General features: G+C 36.9%; 1 protein-coding gene across 3 annotated transcripts in view; it reads right to left on the bottom strand.

Annotated features, from left to right (window-relative positions):
* Positions 1 to 592: 592 nt before the first annotated feature.
* Positions 593 to 24,717, bottom strand: part of LOC129577052 (heparan sulfate glucosamine 3-O-sulfotransferase 5) — a 79,544-nt gene continuing 55,419 nt past the window's right edge. For all 3 annotated transcript variants that reach the window (XM_055463467.1, XM_055463468.1, XM_055463469.1), the window contains exons 8-10: positions 8,521 to 8,756; positions 5,919 to 6,112; positions 593 to 3,614 (exon numbers count right to left, since the gene is read on the bottom strand). In XM_055463467.1, the coding sequence (XP_055319442.1) occupies positions 3,391 to 3,614; positions 5,919 to 6,112; positions 8,521 to 8,756 (654 nt within the window). In that variant the 3' untranslated portion in view covers positions 593 to 3,390. The remainder of the gene's footprint in view (positions 3,615 to 5,918; positions 6,113 to 8,520; positions 8,757 to 24,717) is intronic.

The raw sequence follows: 24,717 nt of genomic DNA, 5'->3' as shown, positions 1-24,717 counted from the left end.
TTTTGCCTCGGATATGTATCATCATGATTATTCTTTATCTTCTTCATTTCTTCCATTCACTTTGCTTTGATATGTTTTCGATATGAAATTCTTACACGCTAAAAAATAATCTAAATAACCATTTTGAGACATGTCTTTGTTTGTGTCTATGCCATTTCTTAAAATTGTAAATAGTTCAATTTTAAACGCTTAAAACAATTAAAATTAGTTGTGGTTTTTCACATTTGAAATCCATAATTCTCTTTACATTTTTTCACTTGCTAAACTATCGCCTAGTTTGATATGTTTAGGTTTCTGGTTGTTGTTGTTTTGATATTTGTGTACTTGTTGATATGTTTTTTGTTGTTGAGACGCAGGGATGCTCTCAAATTTCATCGCTTATTTTATACATTGTCGCTTCCAAATGAAACATAATAACATTGTCAATTCAATTTTAAAATGAATTTTTTTTCTTCTCTGGACTTGATTTCGCTGCGCGTAGTCGATAATAAATGTTAGATATTGCTTATAAGGTTCTCTCTCTCTCTCATTCATCTTAAATTATCTAAGTTTTTTGTTTCTGCAGCATTTTTATGCGTTTTTTTCTTCATCCTTTTTCTTCGCTAAATTTCTTTTTCCTCTAATTGTAGCACGTAGTTGTCGATTGGTTGACGTTGAGACGTGAATAAATTTCCTCGTACCAAACTTTTCACTTAGAAGTATATTCTTTTTCGAAACATCGGCGACAGCATTTGCGATAAAAATTGCACAAATGAAAGCACTTTATGATTCTGTTTATCAGTAAGTTTGGAGCGCGGCATGGACAAAAGTCACGCGGTGAACGGGTGAATGCATTCGCATCGATTATTATAATAATAGTATTCGGCTGAAGAGTCGATGTTGTAATATATTCAATAAATCAGCGGCGATAACAAGATAGCACTTGATAAATTAAATGGCATTTTACCCGCTATCTCTTCTGCTCCAAACTGAACGTAAACTGTTCTTGCCCAAACGATTGGATTGGCGGCAGCGACGGTGGCTGGATCTTTGTTCGGTGCGAGTGCGAATTGAATATCAGCAACATTATATCACTTTCAATTGGCGAGCAATGATTTTCTTCTGTATAACTTTACTCGTAAACTTGGCACTTGGTCCGGACAACAGAGCAGAACCATAGATTGGCTTTCGTTTGTATACAATCATTTCATTTCGTTGCTCATAAATGGCAAGTCAAATAATTTCAAGAAGGTGTACAAAGTGATTGCATGTTATAAATGGGGCAAAAGCAATGATTTATATGAAGCTTACTCTCTCTCTCTCTCTCCTTTGACCCTTTTCCTGCCTCTCTTTACTCTGAATCTTGCACTGGCGCAGCCTATTTTCAATGCTTTGCTCGTGATGTCTGCTGTGCTTTTTATGTTGGATTCTTCAAATAGATTACAGTGAGTAGCACAGTGGAGCAGAGAGAGAAAGAGAGAAAAAATACAAGTGAGTGGCGCATCACGTCGACATGCATTATGTATGACACCAATATGAGACAAAATCCTGATGCTATGCCCATTTCGCCATTTAACTCGACTGCATTCAACAATGTGATTACGTTTGCTATTGACAACACACACAAAAAGCAACAACTCAACTATGGAGTCCGTTTTCGTGCTCATTGATAGGAAGGGCCATTTCGAGAGAAAAATGTTGATAACGGTGATCGTGCATCTTTACGATTTAATTACATCTGATCTCATTTTATTGAATTTATTGAGCAAACACATACACACTCTCTCTATCACATTCATTAAATGCGCCGCTATACCAGTATTCTGAAGCTGACTCTTGCCCGAACTCAGCAAATTAATTAAATTGATTAAATTGTATTCACTGTTGGTGGAAATGTAAATATAGAGTCAACGCTCTTATAAAGCTCTTATGGTATGGTATATGTGCTATACGGCGCATTGAAAGCCCTCTTGAATTTCACAGTGAATCATTCAGTGCGATTGAAGCGAAAAGCATTCACTTTTTTCTTGATGAAAAGAGACTCGGTATATCGTCAGAAAAACAAGGGTTTAACGAACGAACGAGCAAAAAATAGAGGAAAATAAAAACGAAAAAGTGCTTCAATTATAAGGGTAAAAGCAACGCAATATGTGTTGTTGTTTTCATTTTTTGTTTTGTGTTCTCAAGTTTTCCGCCATCAATGTCAGTGAATAGGGAGGTTTGATATAAAATAGAAAATTCAAAATAGAAAACAAAAAGTTGAGCATTCAACGAAAAGTGGAGAAAAAGGCGAAGAAGAAAACACAAAAAAAAGACACGATTGTTGACCATTTTATACACGATTCGTGGATCAAGCAAATGAAATTACACACATATAATTATGGCGCATTTGTTAGGGAGAGACGCCTTTTTGTGCTCCTTTTCGACGTTTTTCCATTGTAGAAAATAGCACAACATAGAGAAATTCATTTCTCTACATTTATTTCCATCAAAATTCACTCAGATGATATGGTGTGGGAATGAGGAGCCGAACGAACGAGCGAGTGGTGAAGCAGATGTGATTATGATAAATGTCCGCTTCAAATCGATTAGTTTCCATTTCGTGCTGAGACTTAATGCAACATATGGAATGTCCCTATTTTATTTTTCTTTCGCTTAGTTTCTTTTCGTTTTTTTTCACTCTCTCTAAAAACATGAGCATGACATAATGGGTATGGAAAGAGCGGATATACTAATACACACGATGAGCGTGAAGGTAAAATGAAATCCATAAAGGTGCTTGTCTGGCAATGAAACGCTCAACTATTCAACGCCAACCCATCATATCAAGCATGTGCTAATCAAACGACAGATCGATCAATTTGTTCTCATCGCTACTTTTTTTTCCATTACACAATTATTATAATTCGTTTATTTTTGTCACGAGTGGCGATTGGTTCGAATATGTTGTTGTGCATCAACCAAATGTTCTAGCACATATTTTTTTTTCGTTCGGTTTTAGTTTCATAATGTTCGAAAAAGAAAAACCCATTTATTGCGTGAATTTTGTTTGGAAGGGGAAATATATTGTACAACCAAATCGACAATCTACGAGCTTACATCGACTGAACGTTTCCATCACGTATAAAATCAATTTCTCGTTTCTGTTCAGTCATTTCACCGTTGCTATGTTTTCTTTTTTTTCCACTGGTGACACCTTACCCATTTATAGATATCCCTAAAAAATTGTACCACTGGTTGGTTTCTTTTCAATTTTCGATATATCGTCTACAGTTATAAAAACGCCATTCAATATAATCATTATCAACGATGCTGCTGTTGCTAGTGCTATTGGTTGATTGTTCCGATTAACTTGGTTTTTGAATTCATTTTGTATTGTTGCTGGCTATTGTTGTCGTCCGTTTGTTGTGCTTATTCTTCGGGCCATCCCAAGTCTTCGCCAACTAATTCGTAGAACTTCTGATTGTGTTCGGCAAAGAATTTTCGTAATTTTGATATCACCTGTGGATCAACGTGCGGATGCTTACGGCCCTTTGTTTCACGCAAACACTTATCAGCCGTGTCATTTCGCAAACAGTAGAAACCTTTAGTCTCGTTGAAATAAAAATTGCGTCTCGATATACGATGCTCGATTCCTGTGGGTGCAATAACCAATTAAAGCGACACAAACGCAAACCACCATCAAGACAACCGATCGAACATGGCCACGTTCAAAGTCACAGCACAGCGTTCGCCCGGGGTTTTTCGATATTGGAAATTATCGCAGAAGTAACGACAGTATGAAAAAGGAGAATAAAATGAAATATAAAAGAAAGAACGAGAAATAAATAGATTGAGTTAGTTGGCAGAATGTTTGAAAGAAAGAAAATTTAAAAAGTTTACGATTTATGCGCCATATCACAAAATCGACAAATACGACAATAAAACGACCGTTCCCCGGGAGAAATCCATCCCAGCCACTCCAACCCCACCCACAAATTGCAAACCTCGAGTAGACCAATAACATCAATGTACAATTCAATATTCGCCTTACGACGGAACATGCAAGTTTCTTTGAAAGCTTGACTGCTATTTAAATTCGTTTAACTGTATATTTAAATGCAATTTTATTACAGTTTATCGAATGGCCCATTGAAAATGTGTCTCACTCCGTTGAAGCGCGCGCACACGCTTGTGATTGCAACCAATGGCTGTACTATTCCCATTTCTACTTTATCTGTTTCTCCTTCTCTCTTTCTTTCGATACCAAAACTGCTGCTGCTGTTGACTCAACAGCATTTCGAAGAATCCTTGAAATAAAATCGCTTGGATATTTTCACCCCGACTTAAAAAAAAATCGTGCAAATAATAAAATATTGTCGAAATTTTCGACTTGAAAACCACTTGTGTTTCCCTCTCGCCTTCTCTTTTCTTCTTTCTTTCCCATTTCTTTTGCCCTCTCTCTTTTTCTTGCCTTCTCCTTCTCTCTTGTTTACTCGCAAAACCGTGTTTTGGCCAAGAAGAACTTTGCAAAAACATGAACCAACTCTGCGAAACGATTTGACGATTTTTGTATACTGTGTATAGCCTTTTTGTCAGTTCGACGATTTGCACATCACAACAGAATAAGGGCTAAACTGCATGCGATGTGAACTGCAACGTTTCTTTTTTCTTCTGTCTCTGTTATCGTGCTCTCGTCGAGCTTAGAAGTAAATAACTTTTGATCACGAATATCAGCGAAAAAAAAAACTTGCAATCGATCTTCTGTATGATTCACGGTTTTTCTCGCTCTCTTCAGCCCTTGCTTGTTGTTCTCTGTTTATGTCTCGATTGTCGAAAAAAAACGAATGGTGCGCGGTGAATGAAAAAAACCGTTCAAATGAACATCGCGTTTTCTTCATCGCTGAAAAGTTTTATTGTGTGCAAAGGAGAGCGAGCGAGCGAAAAAAAAATAGAAAGAGCAAGAGGTGGAGAGACACAAAAACAGCAGAAAAAAAATGCATGTTCGACGCCAGTTGCAATCAAGGAAAGGATAAATTATTCGTTATTGCCTCGTACAAGATGGATACGTCTACGTTTTGTTTTAACGCTAATTACCATGAAATGTAATTATGTTGGTAGCAGTATTTTAGAATCACACCCCATCCCTCCACTCATACCCAATTATCGTCTGCCACCACCATTCGCCAATATATATTCCTTGCACTCTTGTTCGTATTCTCTCGACGCTATGCGTCTTTCATCGAGAACGAGCGGTAGAAAAAAGGAAGCCGTCCGGTCTGGAATCCGTATTTTTCCGCGAGGAAAATGCAAAAGTACACACAAGTACTCATTCGCACATACTTCCCCCAGTGAAGTGCACAGAGACACGGATTCCGTGTATACATACACACACAATGTCTATGACTGGTTTCCAAGGACGACTACATAATGACTTTCATCGCTTTTTTCATTATATGCAAATTTTCTTCTTCGCTTCACGTATATCATTATATAATTTTGATTAAAAATTGCTAGTAAAAATGGGGGAAAAACAACTTGAAGAGATCCAGTACATAAAAAATCGTGATGTGTTTTTATATGTTGTAAAAGAGATTGAGGCGGATTTTTGTTGTTGCATTAAATCAAGAGCTTCAATTAATTCAAACAGTGCAGTAGGCTGATTTTTTTTCTTTGCAATTCGCTTTATTCATGAACTAATGCAGCCGTCGTGTTCAAATGATGAAATCATAAATAATGCACTTTTTGTTCAATTTTGTTACATAGAAAATAAGTGGGAAAAAAAATTTGGTTGTTTGTTCAAAATGTTCAAATGATTCGATGATTCAAGATTTAGTCGAGTGCTATTTTTACTGTCGAGTGTCAAGCAACACATTCTATAATAAATTTTGATTGTGTGTGCATTCGACAGCTCGGCGTCGATTCGATTTTGTAATTTGGCTAAATCGCAACATACATACCTAAAAATGTTTCAATTCGTCGTAGCTGTGATACCGGATCCTCAATCAATTGGTCACCGTTCACAACTAAAAGCTGATCACGTGAAAATACCTCGAGCCATCGATGCATGTGCAAATGGTACATGGATATGGTTAATGGTCGATACGCTTCATTAACCGTACCGTTCGGAAGTATGGCCAGTTCTTCGAATGTTCTGTATGATGACGACGACGACGACGATGAGGATGTTGGTGCACGGCGTTTTGTTGAATTCCCGGTGTATTTAGTCGGTGTGGTGGGTTTTTCGGTCCGGCCAAACATTTGCATTTCAGATGATGAAGCGAAAAATGTGTGTTGTTCGTCCACAATCGGAAACGAAATGATTATGAAATGGTTCGATCAAATGGACCATTTTGTAATTCGATTTCCAATAAAGCCCATGATTGATGATGATGGAAGAGTGCATTTAGCGGTAATTCAATCGAATCCATCCAACGACACACACACACACACCAAATGTTCGTAGAGTGTACCGGTTACCGGAAAAGGATAGAGAAGAGAGAAAAAAACAACAAGAAACAAAATTAGAAGTTGAACTTTCCTCCAAAACACTCGCGGGGATTCAACTACAGTCATGGACTAAATTGAGCGTACGACTGCCAGAAAAATGTATCGCGGACTATTTCATGAACCTAATTTATTTTTTTCAATCAATTCTTTGCACTGTTTGTTGCGTAATTATGTGAACTAATAGTAACCGAGAGAATTTTGAATTTTTTTTTTGGATTTTGTGATTTTTTTGAAAAATGTAGATGAATGTTATTTTTGTGCTGGACAAAATTGAGCGTACGGTCCGTTTAATATTTGTTTAAATAGAGAAAATTCATGGAAATTGAAAAAGTGGGGATACATTATGATGCACAAGCTCATGTTGCTTCGAAATGGTATATATATTTTGCTACACCGAACCGTTGTTTGGGAAATGGAGACGGTTAAACTTTTTTTTTTATTTTTCACTTTTATCACCTTCAACACATATGAATATTTCTTGAACCAAGAATGATATTGAAGCATCTTAACCGGCGTTTGAAAGCTTGAGGTTAGACCAACGAAATGCAATAATAACCAACCAAATATTTCAAGTACTTTAAAAGATACAGCCGTGAAAGTATGACAGCTGATGTCAAAATAGCGCCATTCATTTGACATTTGAGGTTATAACTCACAAATGGTAAATTATTTTGACATCTTGTCTTGATCAAATTTACTCTACTCAACAAGTGCTACAACTATGCTGAACATGTCAATCCCAAAAACTATTTCCCTTAAAAAATACACGCTGAAGTACCACAATGTGGAGTCCATGTAGTATACTCTTATATGGATCATTTCGTATCCCAATGAGGAAAACGTTACAGTTGTATACATTTTGTGCACAGCTTATGGAGAAATTACATTGGCCGTGCACAGAATGTGTACAACTGTAACGTTTTCCTCATTGGGATTAGCGGATTTTTGGCTGACAAGATGTTGTTTTTTTGCTAGAAAATATTGAGCAAATTTACAGTTCTTGATGTGAACATAAAATTATCTCTTCTAGTCATCTCCAAAAAACAGCATCTTGTCAGCCAAAAATCCGTTAATACGAAATGATCCATATACTACATGGACTCCACATTGTGGTACTTCAGCGTGTATTTTTTAAGGGAAATAGTTTTTGGGATTGACATGTTCAGCATAGTTGTAGCACTTGTTGAGTAGAGTAAATTTGATCAAGACAAGATGTCAAAATAATTTACCATTTGTGAGTTATAACCTCAAATGTCAAATGAATGGCGCTATTTTGACATCAGCTGTCATACTTTCACGGCTGTATCTTTTAAAGTACTTGAAATATTTGGTTGGTTATTATTGCATTTCGTTGGTCTAACCTCAAGCTTTCAAACGCCGGTTAAGATGCTTCAATATCATTCTTGGTTCAAGAAATATTCATATGTGTTGAAGGTGATAAAAGTGAAAAATAAAAAAAAAGTTTAACCGTCTCCATTTCCCAAACAACGGTTCGGTGTAGCAAAATATATATACCATTTCGAAGCAACATGAGCTTGTGCATCATAATGTATCCCCACTTTTTCAATTTCCATGAATTTTCTCTATTTAAACAAATATTAAACGGACCGTACGCTCAATTTTGTCCAGCACAAAAATGACATTCATCTACATTTTTCAATAAAAATCACAAAATCCAAAACAAAAATTCAAAATTCTCTCGGTTACTATTAGTTCACATAATTACGCAACAAACAGTGCAAAGAATTGATTGAAAAAAATAAATTAGGTTCATGAAATAGTCCGCGATACATTTTTCTGGCAGTCGTACGCTCAATTTAGTCCATGACTGTATATTTCAAATGAAACAATTTAACGAACGATAGGGTGACGACACAAACATAACGTCTACATCACATATGGCTGTCGCATCGTTGTTTGTGTGTGTGCAACCGAACTCACGCGAAAAAAAAAGAAATTTCAAGCACGTTCACTCAGTAGTAGCACGGCTTAGGCAATGCTTGGCAATATGTGTGAGAAGTATACTTTTTCGAGTAACATATTTCTACTTACTTAGAAGCGTTCAGCGACGGTGTTGACGATGAGACCGCCGATGTCACTGACATTGGCACTGATGATTGCGATGATTGTTGTTGCGTTATTGCTGGCGGTGGTGGTTGTTGTGGAAGAGTTGCAGTCGCCGCATGACTTCGTAGCTGTGTATAATCTGATATTGCTCTTGTTACGGGCTCCCGAACTATGAGTAACAGTTTTATTGTAGCGTTCATTGCTCTAACCCTTTCTGGAGTCTGCGGAAGATTCGATAAAGATCAATTAGCTTCAGGAACGTCATTTACGTTATTATGAATATTGTTGAAATATTTTCGAGCGAAAAACAACGAGATGAATAATAAAAAAATGAATAAATAAGTACGTATGCATAGAAAGAGATGGAAAATCAACATGAAACTAGAGAGAGAGAGAGAGAGAGAGAGAGAGAGAGAGAGAGAGAGAGAGAGAGAGAGAGATGATGATGATGAAGAAGTAGAAACAAAAAAAAAACGCATGTATATTTCGAACCATCGAAAATGCACAAAATTTACACATGACGAATGCTCCACGTATTTGCATTTCAAGCATCGAAACACCATCGAGACGGCAAACCAACCAACCGAAAATCGAGCCATAGAGAAAAGAGTGGAGATGGAGAGAGAGAGAGAGAGAGAGAGAGAGAAAGAGAGGGAGACACACAAAAAAACAAACGCACAAACATCGAAAACTAAAATAAACTATGCCATTGAGTGCGGTCGTTGAATTTGCTACCACTGGCTGCTCTATTTGGTTTTCACCAATTTATTGTTTTGGTTGTAACCACCAACCAGCAGCAACAGCACCAATACACACATACCATCGACAAAAGTTAAACGTAGCACTCGCATAATTATGGTTCGTCGTTGCTATTCCACATTAAACCGTTTCGATATTACTCCAAAATTGACGGTTTTTGCTCGATCATTTCTCTCTCTCTCTCTCTCTCTCTCTCTCTCCCTCTCTCACGCTCGCTCTCTTTTTGTGTCTCAATTCAAGCATGCAATCGCGTTCATATAATTTTCCAACAAGCTTTTTGTGTGTTGCTCTGTCTATCGCCACTTCTTTTTTACCCTCCACAAATTTTGAGCATAAATTTATTCCGTTCGAACTATTTGAGCATTTTTAACTTTTACGTTATGACCCATTTCAATGGAATTATTTTTTTTTCTCGTCCGGTTGAGTATTTGTTCGTTTGATTTTTTTAAATTTTGAGAAGAGAAAAAAAAGCACAACGTGTGTTTTTACAGTTCTGATTTCCTCGTGGGGAAAATAAAAAAAAAATTAAAAAAGGGCAACAACAAAAAGTTGATAATTTTTATTGTTTGGGAAATGGTTGAAATTGGTCAAGCTTTTTTTCCGCTTGTCAATGAATGTCGATCGTAGAGAGTGGAAGAGCGAGAGAGAGAGAGAGAGAGAAAATACTTGGAATATTGGCGCCCTAATCCTTCATCGCTTTAATGTTATGTTATTCAACGGAAATCCCAAATTTAACTTTGTACACGGGCACAGGGATTAAGAATGTAAATAAGTGGCCATCCCATTTGGGTTTTTTCTGCTGTAAAATTATAGCGTTTTGTTTGTATTGCCGAAACGGTCGAATGCCATTTGAATTATTATCATTCGTAATTGATGCAAGCGTTGTATAATAATTTTTGACAACAACTACTACAATAACAACAAAAGCGGTTCTTTTGTTTAAATTCCAGGCAAAAAATGTACAAAGCGCTGAAGATGGCTAAACTAAACAATTTAAATACGAAAAATTATTTGCATTTTCCTTATTTTCATTTGCCCGGCTGATTTCCATCTTATGAGAGCCATTATGCTCTGAATTGTAATTGCTTTCGTTGCTTTATTAACACAATAGCAAACTATTTACACAGCCATTCTTCTTTTTTTCTCGCAATTCTGCACATTTGACAATTGTTTTCATTTCGTATCAAGTGTTATTTTAATGCTCGTACCACTCACCCAACCCCTTATCGTCGGTCTCTTTCTCTCATTCCTTGGTTAGAATGGGTTTTAAAAAAAATCGCTTGGTTTTGTATACTAGACACGCCACCAACGCTTGATTTGTTACGCCATTGAGCGTCCGGCAAGTGCCAAGAGCGCGCTCAATGCACTGACGCTTTTATGGTGTCAGTCACATATAAACAACGATTGCATGAAAAACCAACAACCAAAGAAAAAAAAACAAACAAACGAAAGACGAAACGACGAATAAAAATCATAATGCTTTCAGAAAAATGAGAAGAGTTGGCATTGGCCATGGAGAGAGGGACAAAGAGCATCCAGTGTAACTTGTGAAACTTAGTGTGGGTGTGTGTATGTGGCGAAACTGCAGAGTGAACACTTTCCTTCGGGCGATATTATCCGTGTGTGTAAGTGTATTGTGTCAAAGTAAGTGAACGAAATACGCGATTCGAAATTTTGGTCTACCGTTTTTCGTCTGGTTTTGTTGGAATAAGTGTTGGAGTGTTGAGCTCATGCCGGGCGTTGTAATGCATTCATTGTTGTTTTTCTCCCCTCACTCTCTGTTACCGTTGCCAAATATTTCATTTTTCTTTTAAAATTTGTTAGCACTTTCTTCTCTACATCGTTTCCGTGTCAAATTGCAAATACAATGTTTTCTTTCTACGTCTATCTATCTATCTATCTATTTCTCGTGGTCCCCCACACACTCAACCACTTATTGTTTCGATTTTATTATTTTGCTAAATAATCTTCAGCAAAGCAATTTTAAGTGCACGAAATTGTATAAGTTGAATGGTCTTGTCTGTGTCATGTGGTGCACAAGCAAAAGAGAATGAGTGACAGAGAGAGGCGGAAAAGAGCGAGAGCGAGCGCGAGACAGAGAGATACGTGCAGCGACGAAAATATGTCAAGAAGCTGAATATGTTTGATGTCAAATCAATAAACGTGGTGCAGCCAACCAAATTGCAGCCGAAAAATCGAATAATGGCCCACCCCTTATGTCTCCGGTGGTTGCAACAAGATCTACGATATTCGGTTCTCCTATTTTCATGGAGGTTTGATGTCTTTTTTTTCATATTCATTTCATGCCATTGATATTTATTGCAAGCGCTTTCAATTAAAGCTCTCAATAAATACAAATAGACAATTAAATTGAGTTACTCGTATTTCAAAATCCATCAATGTTATTGTATAATTTCGTAAATGCAAACTGCATTGCACAACACACACACACACACACACACACACACACAACCAAAGCACACAATGGATCGAAATCATAAAAAAAACTTCTGCGTGCCAATGTTTCCATTTCATTTCAGTATCGAATGCTTGACATTAATTGAAGTAAGAAAGTGCCGAATTTGATACGAGCGCTACACTTACTTGGAATGTATACGTGTTTACTTCATACAAGTATGACATTCATTCAGCGAGTTTTTTTTTTGTGGCTGGAGCACGGCGCAGAACACGTAATTTTCCATAGAAAATAATGGACTTGGACCGCGACACGTAGCACAACCATTTCACATTTCAAATTTCTTATTAAATAAATGCCAACGCTCATTCAAATATGGAAATAAAGATGAAGCAAACTGGCAAGTGAACGTGGAAACGCTCTTACTTTTCCGATCGTCTTCATCATATCTTGATAACGCAAAAGTAAGGAATAACATATTTGAAAATTCATAAATCCGGAAAAGCAATATCCAATAAAAGAAATATTGGCATACCCTTTTACGTGCACAACGCACCTTGCCACTTTCTCTCCCTCTCTCAGAAAGAGTCTGTTTCAAAGAAATGTTCACGAAAAATTGTACACGTGAAATGTGTGGTCGCAGCAAAAGGAAATGCTTCAATGATTTTTGAAGTTGGTATAACGGTATTTTTGATGGCGTGCACGGCAAAAGATAGAGGGAAACGCAATGTACATGCCACTGAAAACGATTTGATACACAATAAAAGCATCAATAAATTTTCCTTATCAAAATCTTCATGTAAAGAACATGGAAAAGTCTATGGGCGCTCACAATCGCACTGAATCAAGAGCTATGGTTTTGACTTAATTTCCCTATAGATTTTCACCTAGAAGTAAATACAATGAAATGAAGAAGAACAAGTAGCAGCAGCAGAAACAGCAACAGCGTGAAGATGCCATAGACGTGGAAACGATGCGTTACACAAATGGAATATGCATTGGATTTTGTCGCAGCTAACAAGCTAAAAATAATAATATTTCGTTTTCCTTTTAGCGAATTGCGTACACAAGTGTCAAACGATGCTTTCCTTTCTTAAAAGATCATCAACGACCATTTTTTTTGCTGGATTTCACTGATTCATTTCGTTTGTTATCGTCGTACGTAGGTACATTTGTGAGAATTCAAAAATAACCAAATTGAGCCGATTACAGCATGAAAAATTGTGAGCATGAAAATGTGTTGGTTGAAAAGACTGTTGCTTGCAAATCGTATGTACTCGTTGATTTGGTTTTAGTCGTGTACGAATTTGTTTGGAGCAATTTAATGCAGAACTATAACTTTAGTGTTTGGTGTTAAATGGTTTCTAACCGACTGCTGTTACGCATTGTGAAATAGATACCGATGGAGAAAAAACCCGGTGCGAACACAGCTAATAGGAAAACAACGCTGCGCTTCGTATAATTACCTTTTTGGTGTGTAAAAATAAATAATTTGATTTTGCAGCAACGATGCACAGCGTATGCAATTCTTCGTTCTCTCTCTCTTCTCGCCTCGGCATTCACGTTTGTTGTATCAGGCGTGATGCTCTCTGCTGTTTTTACGTTAGTTCAAAGTGAAAAATTCGCTTCGCTGCAAAATTGGTGGCCAACGTGTTGAACGCACAAAATAGTTTTATAATTACCATACCATCTGCTACAAGTTCAAATGGATTTCAGTTGCAAACCAGCCGTAGCAGCAGCAGCCCAACTGAATGTATGAAAAACTCAATTACACTTGGTGCATGCAATTAGTTTGCATTTTATTTTCACTTGCAAGCGATGAAGTATTTATTCAAAGTTTTTAAAAGATGCGAATCGGTTCATGCAATTTGGTTCATGTTGCCATTTTCTGTTCTCTTTGGTGTTTTGTTATCAGACGTCGCATTTAAAATTGAAATGTTGCACTTTACTCCTCCACTCTGGTCCAAGCCATCACTCAATGGAAACTTTTCATTTTCGTAAGAATTGCTTTTGCTCGCAGCTGGATGTTCATCGCTTAAATATCCGTTTTCCTTTTTTTTCTCCGTACAGTATAACACAAAGTCGCAACTTTGTTTTTTTTTTCATCGCCAGGCGATGAAAATTGATTTTGCACATTAATTTCCATTTAAATAAAGTGGCATGGCACAAAGACACGTTGGATGTGGCTCAAAATATACTTGAGCCGCTTCTGTAGTGGGTGTTTGTGCTACTTGAACAAAAATAAGAGTAAGTCACCAGCTCAACAACGGAGTTTACTGGTTTCCACCAAAAAAAAAACTTTAGCCATACACTTTATTTAATCCATAACAATGGCACTTGCTCTGCCATTGTTTTTTTCTCTTTTCATTTTGGTTTCGGTTGAACTTCTATCCAATCTTGCTTCTATCATTTCGCCCAATTCGAACAAATGACACCGCAATTTTGCCACAAATTAAACCATTAATAATGCATCGAGTGCCGGACCATTGAGAACAAGAACGCCCTAATGAATATAGGCACTTTGATTCGTCTCACTTGTGTTTAACAATAATAGAAACAATATACGGCAAGCAACAACAACAGAAACACGTTGTCTCTCCGCAAACATTTCAGCAAGCACGAAAAGTTTATATTTGTTTTGTGGGCAGGTAAACTGCGTGGCCGAATGAATTTTCTACATTCATACAGTAAATGAAATGTTATCACTATGCGTAACACAGAATATTTCAGAATGATTATTTGTTTTATCGATCAAAAAATGCCTTTTTTAAAGAAAAATAAAGTTGAAACAGATGATGTAGCTCCAATCTGCGGCCCATGGAGAGAGAAACCTAGAAGACAAAAAATGACTAAAGTACAGACCACCAAAAGGGTATCACCAACAAAAAGTATGCCATCTTGATATCAAGTACAATGGAATAAATTTCTTTTACGCCAACAAACCACGTATTATTCATTAAGCTTTTTGTATCAAAAAAGTGTTACATTATTATTAATACCAAAAAAAAAAACGATGGAAAAAAGAGATGAGATCGAATCAAATAATAAAATATATTATTTACTTAAGTTTGAGTGGGCCTCATACAAGCTGATACGAAATAAAAATAATTCGTTCTATTGATTAATCGAAAAATTCATTTTCACTCGCATTTCGGTTCGGTTGGCTTTCGTATTTCACCATCATAAATGGCAGAATGTTCGTCCCCATTTGGCATCGATATGTAACGATGATATACGTCCGCAAGGAGTTTTCACAAATGTTACGAAAACACTGGGGATTTTATTAAAAAGCCTGGTGAAAGGCATTTAAGAAGCTCGCCAGCAAAAAAGAGAAAAAAATGATGCAATTGTACATGTGTTTGTTAGCGCGTTTGTGTTTTTTTTTCGTTCTATTTTTTCTTCAAACCTTTTCAACTGTGCAAGTAAATGTGGCTGCTTGATTGGATTGAGCCGATTCAGTTCGGTAATGCGATGGAGTTCAATCGATTTGTGAGTGGCAACAATATTAAAGAGATAACATCATTCGAGGCACTTTTTCAAATGCTCATGCTCACAACGGTATCGAGTGTCAAAGATTTTTCTTTCTGTATGGAGTTAAAATTGGTGCAAATTTTAAGAGCGAGAGAGAGAGAGAGAGAGAAATAATATTGAAAGTTTCGAGTCCGGAAGTTTCAAGTCGATTTTCTAGTTTGACCAGAGAAAAGCTTGGCGTTTCAAAACTACCAACTAATTTTCGATCTATTACATTAGCTTTCATGTTAAATGTACCCAGGAGATCCAACATTTTTAGCCAAACATATGTATTCAACGACATCTATTATGCATACACATCCGACCATACCTTTGTTATTCAGTGGTTTGCATTTGGTCCGAACCACATTTTTCGACGGTGGTCTTCTTAACCAACTCAGAAAAAGAACACATGTTTTTGTTTCATCTGTCAAAAACTTTTGCAAATAAATCCCCAAGCAAAAGAGTACGATGAGGCTCTATCGTGATAATACATTTCATCGTGGAATAGCGGCTAGCGCATGTACACAACAATTCCCCTTTCTCACTGCTGCTATGTTAAACATAGTAAACGGTTCACGCACACCGATACATGAATGTATGTGTGCGCTCTGGAGCTACAATCATGTATCGGTGTGCGTGATCAGCATACTATGTTTAACATAGCAGCAGTGAAAAAGGGGAAGTGTTGTGTACATGCGCTAGCCGCTATTCCACGATGAAATGTATCGTCATGATAGAGCCTCATCGTACTCTTCCGCTTGGGCCATTTAGACACTCAATTTAGATTCACTCAAATTCATCTACTGTATCTACGAAACGGATTCAATTGATACATTGACATACGAATTTGTACGGTTCCTCAGATATTTATATACAATAATGGAACTATAATTGTATCAAATAACCAATATAAAAATGTGAAATTATGTTAAGTATCGTAAATACTCCAATTTGTAACATCTAACAACTATCGATCTTCCGATTTGCATGTCCATTTTCACAAAATTACTGCATAAATTCCCAACATGTTTATATCTATTCGAAAGAGAATTCATTTGGCTTTTATTTGATGTATCGGTTGATTAACGAAAAATTCATTCAATAGTTTAATTTTTATTTTAATCGTTAAAATACACGAAATCGCATATTAGGGAACAATCCATATTGCAAACTGTACTTAGTGAAAGAAAAACAATGAATTGGGAAGCGTGACACTGCAACATAGTTGACCAGTTAACCGAAAATTTCTTCAAAAGACTGAATTATTTATGTGTGTTTCTAATGATAATTAACTTAGTATGGTCGTACGAACACAAAATCGAAGTATATTCTAGATTAATTCACGAGGAAGACGAAGAAATGGGATATTTTGGATTTTTGGTAAATTCATAATAAACTTCCTCTATGCTACAATTCAGTTAGTCGAACATGGGTTTTGTAACATGGTATTATGTCTCAATTTATTACCACACTTTAGAATTTTACTAAACGAAGCATTTTTTGTGCTGTGGCATTCATCGCATACTATATTTGGCCATCGTAAATTATATCAATGGTTAAATGTCATTTGAATTGATCTCGGACTCATGAGTGAAATATTCATTCGGTTCGTTTCGCTTACAACACTTCAGTTTCGATCGTAACGTTTCACTTCAATTATCTGGCATCCGGTTCCGGTCTTCGATTTTCTCGTTTGAATCAATAGCACCACCGCTTTGCAGAAAATCCGTAATTGTAAATCAATTTCGAAATGAGAAGGAAATATTTAGGTAATTGTTATCGCATGCTAGGTTCGCCTTTTTGCGAGAAACCACGGCAAACCGATACGTACATAATCGAAGAGTGCAGTGTGGAAACTTTGACACTCGTACGGCATGTGAACGTTATGCGCAACAACAAAAAACATAGACATAGAAAAGTCCCATTCAAATTCATGTGAAAAAAAAAGTCTGAAAAAACAAACGTAGCAACGTAATGTGCATTAGTGATTAATCGTATGAGATGGCCACATTTAAGCGCTTACCATTGCTTAAATGCACATAAAGCTCTCAACCGCCATACATCGCCCTTTTGTACACTTCAGACACAGACACAGAGAGAAAAAGATAGAGAGAGAGATTGCCCATTAAAATGGCATAGAAAGTTCGATTTTCATTTCGGCCGATTGTGTGATTGGAAGTGTTAGCTTAGTTTTGGCCAATTTATTACGTTCTACACATCGAATGGTAACAATGGCCATAAATATGAACGATATGGCGAGAGTGAGACGGAGAGATAGAGGCAGAGAGATATAGCATCGAGTATGTATTACATAGCTTTTGCCATAACGGAAATTGCATATTATGGAAAATATGCGATTTGTGCTGTTTGCATGTATTTTTGCTCGACGCTTCGATCGACGTAAAACTTGTGCCACCTATGTGTGTGTGTAGGTACGAAAGGTGACAATGAAAAGCGGAAGAGTCGAGAAGCAAATGGATAAGTGGATTTGGTGAATATGTGCTATCGGATATGAGCTCAACACGAACGTGCCAACGTTCAAAATTGAAACAAACATTCGGTGAAGATTTTGTTGTTGTTGCTGCTGCAGGAAAAAAAAACCTCATATTTCCATCTATGCCAGTGAAATTTGATCAAACCCATCAAAAATCTTTCGGCAAGAGGTAACCGTCGTTGGTTTCCTTTTCTTATTTTCATTTTAAAATCCTCTGCTCTGTGAAATAGCTGATGATAGCAACTATTGATGCAGGTGATATTGAAAACTTGGAATTATTATGTTAGCGTTGATATCGATGTGAACTTTTTGCATTTCCAATCGATGACAAATCCAGAGTATCTGACGGCTTGACAACACCCTTATCTATATGGTTTGATTATGGATTTTGCACACGCTGCACTTTTGTCTCATTCTCTCCCTCCCTTTTACGATGAAACGAAGAGCAGCAGGTTGATTAAAGCTCAAAATCTGTCGATTGCATTCGATGACTCGTTACGGTGCTTGAAGGCATACGTTTCCTAATCGGTGGTTCAATGTTCAGGTCTGTTTCGGTTCACTTTGTTCATTCTGTTTGTTCGTTCGTTTGACTGGTCAGCTCTGAAAGATGCACGAGCTTGAGCATTCTCACTTTGATTGTTTGAATGCGTTTTGATAATGTCTTCACTTCAAGATATCATTTCATTGCTTCGGTGTTTTGCTTCGTTTACGTGTCATCCTGTGTGCATTTGACTTATTGTACCGGTTCCATGCACCGTATTGTATTCTGTCATGCACGCCTGAATGGTCCCATGTATTTTATCCGCCGGCAGACAAATGAAAATCGATGTTAATCTTTTCGACATGCTTTGCCTCATATTTGATATATAATGTGAAAGAGCAGGGGAAGAGAGAGAGAGAGAGAGAGACAGAATGAAAAAGGCAACATAAAAAGACACACAACAGTAACCGCAACCAAGCGATCTCATGCTCGATGAGCTCGAGCATTTTACGCTGAACGAGACAAAGAGAAAGGACGATAGTGAACAATGCAATGTCAATATAAGGATCGTTTGGCATTGAGAGAAATCAGAAAATTAACTCGTTAGACCATTCTCTTGTCGGCTCTCTACATCTTATGCATGAGATGGCATGCCATTGTATGAATAATATTTTGCTCGTGATCAGAATTTTGTCAATGAACATGATTTGTTATCTTCATCCGTTTTAGATCCGTTTCGGCCAATAATTTCACCAGCTCACTCTTTGTATCTTCGTCTAAACATTACACACAGAAAAGAATCCCCGGAAATTTTGGGTGTTCGCCGTAAAATTTGACATTTATATTTCTATATACATCATAAATTTCTATATACATTTTACCGGCAACACTTCAATTTTCCGGGCGATGACATATTTTCGAACATTTTATCAAATACTATGTATATTTTACCGCTTGAAATGACAGATGGCGCTAATTTCTGTTGGAATATTTGAAATTATGTCATCGCCCGGAAAATTCAAGTGTTGCCGGTAAAATGTATATAGAAATTTATATATAAATGTCAAATTTTACGGCGAACACCTAAAATTTCCGGGAATTCTTTTCTGTGTGTACGTTCTTCTGATATTCACTCGAATCTGTACAACTTCATATGCACAAGACAGCCTTTTTTCTGTTATTTCTGGCCTTTGATTATACATTCAATGAAACATCGTCGACACCATGGTCCCAAAACAGCAGTGTCAGGGAACGACATCTAATCGATCTTCAAAGCTCCATCGTTACGATTTCCTAGTCAAAGTATCATTTTGTGATTGTACTTTAATGCAATGTGTCCGATGCCAAACATGTCGCACATATTTACTGTACGCTTATCAAGGAAATGTGATCAAAAGTGGAAACTTTTTGGTTTGTGTGTGTGTGTGTGTGTGTGTGTGTGTGTGTCATTTTTTGGCATGAACAGAAGTTCAGTTGGGTTGGCCGGTGTGCCTGTACAAAGTCAGTTGTTGCCATTTTTTGTCTATATATCATTCGGTCAGCCGGTCAAAAATACTCACACATTAAACATAACCGACCAGTCATTCAACCATCAGACCAAGCGATTTCTTAACACGTGTTGAACCCGGTACACGATTTAATGGTAGCCATTCGCAATGGACAGCGAATGTCACCATTTTTTTTCTATTCGCATATTTTAATGTGCAAATATATTTTTATGGGCAAAAAATAGTAAGTTGATTGTCATTAGTTCTATTATGGCAGTGATATATCATATATTTTTTTTTGGTTTCGACCACAGTCATCGTTACATTCATTGGCTTTTACAGCATTCCCAGCGCAAATATTAAATATACGTATATATGCGACCAAAATGGGAAATTCATTTGTGAGAAAATTGCTCTACATAGTTTGCGAATTTTGCATATAAAATCAATAAGCGGTAGTAAAGTGGGTTTGACATTTTTTCTCACATTTATGTTTGTTTTGTGTTTATTTTTCTTCATCCGAAAAAAAGAGGAAGAAAAACGTAAAAACGGCACTAACGTAAACAATGAAGAAATGTCCAACAGTTCGGGAAAAACAATCTCAATTGGTTCTTATTATTATGTTGTTGTTGTCGTTGTATTGCGTGACCATTCGTCTAAATAATGATGATTAGAGGTAGAGTGAGAGAGGGAAAAAGAGCAATAATTACAATAATAAATTAAAAACAACTAAACAAATATTGAGCACATTGTTGGGCTGAGCTAAGTGGAAGGGCATTAGTCGAAAGCTTGAAATTATTTCCACTTATGGCAGCGACAACCAGCGATTTTTTTTTTTCATTCTCTGCCCTTTCAGTCTGGTGTGATGGTATGTGAGTTTGTGTCAATTTGCCATGTTACTGTTCCTGTTGCTTTTATTGTTGTTATTCGCGCGGGGCTTCAGGGACTTTTACATTTTTATTTTTTCAACTTTTCAACATATTTACCTTTTCCGCTTGTTATACACAATAAATACATTTGTTTAGATGAACCCGCTAAAATGAACTTAATGGCTCGAAACACATTACCAAACGGAACACGGAAAAATGTTAACAAATTGTTCGATACGATGGAAAAACGTTGGAACAAAAAATGTTGGTGTGATGTGCATACACAAATCATCGACACAAACACACATACATAAATCAACCGAATTATTCAACTTGCGCCTTTATTGGCGGGCGTCCAATCAATAAATGGTGATAAATTCTTCATTGCCACCATCACCAACTTCGTCGTCGTCGTCGTCGTTATTAAATCGCCGATAAATTTGTGTGTACATGAAACAAAAGTTGGATCTCGATCAATACCATAAAATATCATATAAACAATGATTATGATCAGATGATTTTCATTGGCTAAATGTAGTCATAACGTTCATAATTTTGTAATAGTTGTGGGACCATGCTTCTACTCCGTATTGTAAATAGGCTTAAATACAACAATTGTGTTTCAATTTTCAACAAGAATAGGAAACAATAAAATTTCACGATCGAATTTTACCGAACCGAGCATGCAATTGATGACGATGATATGGTTCTGAGCACGGTTGCCGCCCAAGGAACCAAACCAACAACCGAACGAACGAACGTTCCGAGAGAATCGACGGTAGAGAGAAGGAAGTGCATGATAAAATAAGGGGGAAAAATTATGTTCAATCTGATAAATCTAATTATATTTATAAGTGGCGCGATAGAGTTGCAATAATAATAGAGACCATGCCACCACTTATCACAAACATCGCATTCGGAGGAACACGTGTACAATGGAATAAACCGCACGGCTGGGTTATTGCATGTATTATGGTCACACCACCATGTATTAGATCGTAATCAATGAACGGAAAAGTCGATTCTCCGTCTTTAGACGATGATGTGCCTGAATTAAGATTCAACATTCAGTGCAGAGAATATGCCACCGAAGACAAACACACACATTTTTGTCCGCCGATAATGATAGAAAGGCATACGAACCGGACGGCCAATACACTAGTATGCACTGGCGACGGCTACAACAGCAACGATGACGTCGACGGCAATGGTAATGGCAAAACAGTTCATATTGTTGAAACTGTCTTCGATAGAGACTGTGTGTTGTCATTTGGTGTGGGAACTTCTTGACATTTTCCATCCACACATTCACACACACACACACACACACACACACACACACGCTCAAGTCTACTTCGAATAGGCGCCGCAGTTGTAATGCAATTTCCCACCGGACACAAAATGAATAGTCGATTATTATTTCGGAGTGCGAAATAAACTCTTCGCCATTTGAATAAAGCGGCGTTTTTTTTTTTGGACTAGCTCGATCCATTCTAATCTTGCTCGTTCGGCGAACGACGTTCGTAAACGATAAAATGCAACCAATTTGAATTACCTTTCTATTGGTAGCCAAAGACTGAAGCATTTGGCATTGTACCGCTGATAATTGCTATATGGCTGAAATCATTAAGGTCAGATAAACGACGAGCTATTATGTATATAATACCATTTTCAACTCCTACCAGAAAGCCTAAATGTCGTTGTAATGGGTTCACATTATTTGAACATTTTCCGGTGGTGTATGTATTCGGTTGAAGTACCGAAATGGCAATAAGTCGCCAGTAATTTCGTTTAAACTATAAATGTCCGTCGAAATGGATATGGTGTGGGGAAATTCTATATCGCCCGGTCTTTTGATCAATGAATTGAAACGGCGTATATTTTTTTTTCTATTTTTCCATTAATTCTCTTTCCCTACCACTCTCCACTCTCTTTGTGTTTGCTTTTAGTTATTTGCTGCAATAAGAATTGAATTCAATACGTATGAAAAATTGCCGAGAAAATGTTTGTGCAGCAATATTTGCGTTTATGCGAACACAAACATTTTCACTTGATCAGCCACCCTTCCGCCTCCGTTGTACCTGTATTGCTATTTTTTTCCCTGTACACATTTACCCGCATTCATTTGATATAGAATTACATTTTTGAAAACATCTCAAGTTACATATTATGTTCCATTCCGCTTGTACATGTTTTTTTCTTCTCATCTTCGCTCTTCTTTTCGCTTATTTTGTTCACCATTCGTTGAAAGCAAAACGCAGCACACACACGAAAAAAAAAAGAAGTTATTATTAATGTACCCATGTCATATGAACGCAATGTTGAAGCTTTTCGCACAACGCAAGAGCAATAATAATGTTTCATAAATATTTTGATCAATACGTCGTAGCGCGTGTGCCAAATCTAACAGCTCACACAACTGACAAAACATCGCAAGTACATTTGAGAAGAAAAAAATCATCAGAAAGCATGAAGTGAACGGGAATATATTCAATTTTTTTCCCTCTCTTTTTTCATTTTTTCTTTGATCCCGTGCAAGAAAAGCAAACTTTACAATATGCTGAAGTGCAATGATGATGAAACCAAAAATATGAAACTTGATTCTCATTTCATTCGGTAAATCGATTGAAAGAAGATAGATACACACACACTCTCTCAATTGATGGGAAAATGTTGTTGCGCGCACGATGAAAGTTGAAAAATTGAACGGTGAATGATTGGAAAGTGTGTGTGTGTGTGTTATACGTAATGTTTGGTTCTGTGCACAACACACTTCGAAACGGTGTCGGTCGTTTGCATTTCACGAGTTTGGCTTGCGACGCTTCAGCAGATAAGAGTGAAGATGCGAAAGTGTATGCAAAGGGCAACAACGCTTCAACGTTCAAATATTATTATGCACACATTAACGAATACACGCGAGAAGGCGCGATCTACAAATAAACTGTTGTACAAACAAAATGTGTTTGTATGTGTGTGCCAGCAACAGAAGCCGGGCAGAGAAAAAAAATGTGTGAAGTAAAGTAAAGTAAAGTGAAAGAAAAAAGCGAGAAATGAACACGGCACAACGAGCAAAATATTAATATTTGCTATTCTTAACGGCAAACATAAACGTTGTCATAAAATTTATGGCAGCGTATTTGTCTTGCATGGCATTTTCTTCATTTACATTTAATGTAGTTCGCACCTGTGCTGTGCTCTCTGCTCTGTGATGTGTGTTGCAACGGAGATGGAAAGGAGATGAGGTGGTATGGTATGCGGATTGAAGAAGAGTCCACATTCGTGATTAAATTTTTGCACGTACGTATTCTCGTCGCCCGATTTCGATTCATTTTGATTTTTCGCATTGGGGGTTTTTTACACACAGACAGCACACAGCACCGAATTAAGAACAAAGAAGCCGAAGCTTTAAAAACATTTGCGGTGTTTTTTTCTTCGATTTTTCAATTTGGCACCATTGAGCTGAAAACCCTCAATTTAATTCGCATAGAGTATGGTATGGGCAAAGCTTATAATCGAAGGATATACAAAAGAATGAAAAACGGTCTCATCGAAAACAGCCACTCTTTCATTATGAAAGGAAAAAACTTCAAGAAATAGCTCTCCACGTTGTAAATACTAGAGAAAAAAACTAGAAGCGTTCTTCTTATGCCGGTGCGCAATTTCAATATGACGCGTGAGAAGAAAATGAGAAAAGTGCCTTTACAATGTAGTATACAAAAAGCTTTGAATTATGCAATATTTTCTCTTGTGTTCTTTTTTCTTCTTCTTGCTCTCCTTTTTTCACTTCAACAAACTGACGAAATTATTTGAATTTACATTGTGACATCTCCTACATGGGGCATTTTTGTAAGTACAAAAAATTGCAAGCGTTGGCGATATTTACTGTTAACGTAGTAATTTTGTAATCAAACGAATCACTGCATTGATTGGAAAGTCAAATAAAAAGATTGAAACATTAAAGTATTATTGAATTTGATCCCCAGGTTTAAGTCAATAAAATCGAGAACACATTTAAATGCACACCGTTCCGAAGGTTGTGCCATCGACGTTCCTCCATTACTGATTACTTTGCGAGAGAAGCGAGCACAAAATAGGAGAAAAATAAGCAAAAACAGAAAATTGGAACGGATGTGGAAAAATGTGCCTGTAATCGTCTATGACTT

The sequence above is a fragment of the Sitodiplosis mosellana genome, unplaced genomic scaffold, assembly GCF_009176505.1.
Source record: "Sitodiplosis mosellana isolate CC-2019 unplaced genomic scaffold, AAFC_SMos_1.0 Smas_scaffold_6197, whole genome shotgun sequence".
Taxonomy (NCBI): domain Eukaryota; kingdom Metazoa; phylum Arthropoda; class Insecta; order Diptera; family Cecidomyiidae; genus Sitodiplosis; species Sitodiplosis mosellana.
This window is presented reverse-complemented; position numbering and strand designations above follow the sequence as displayed.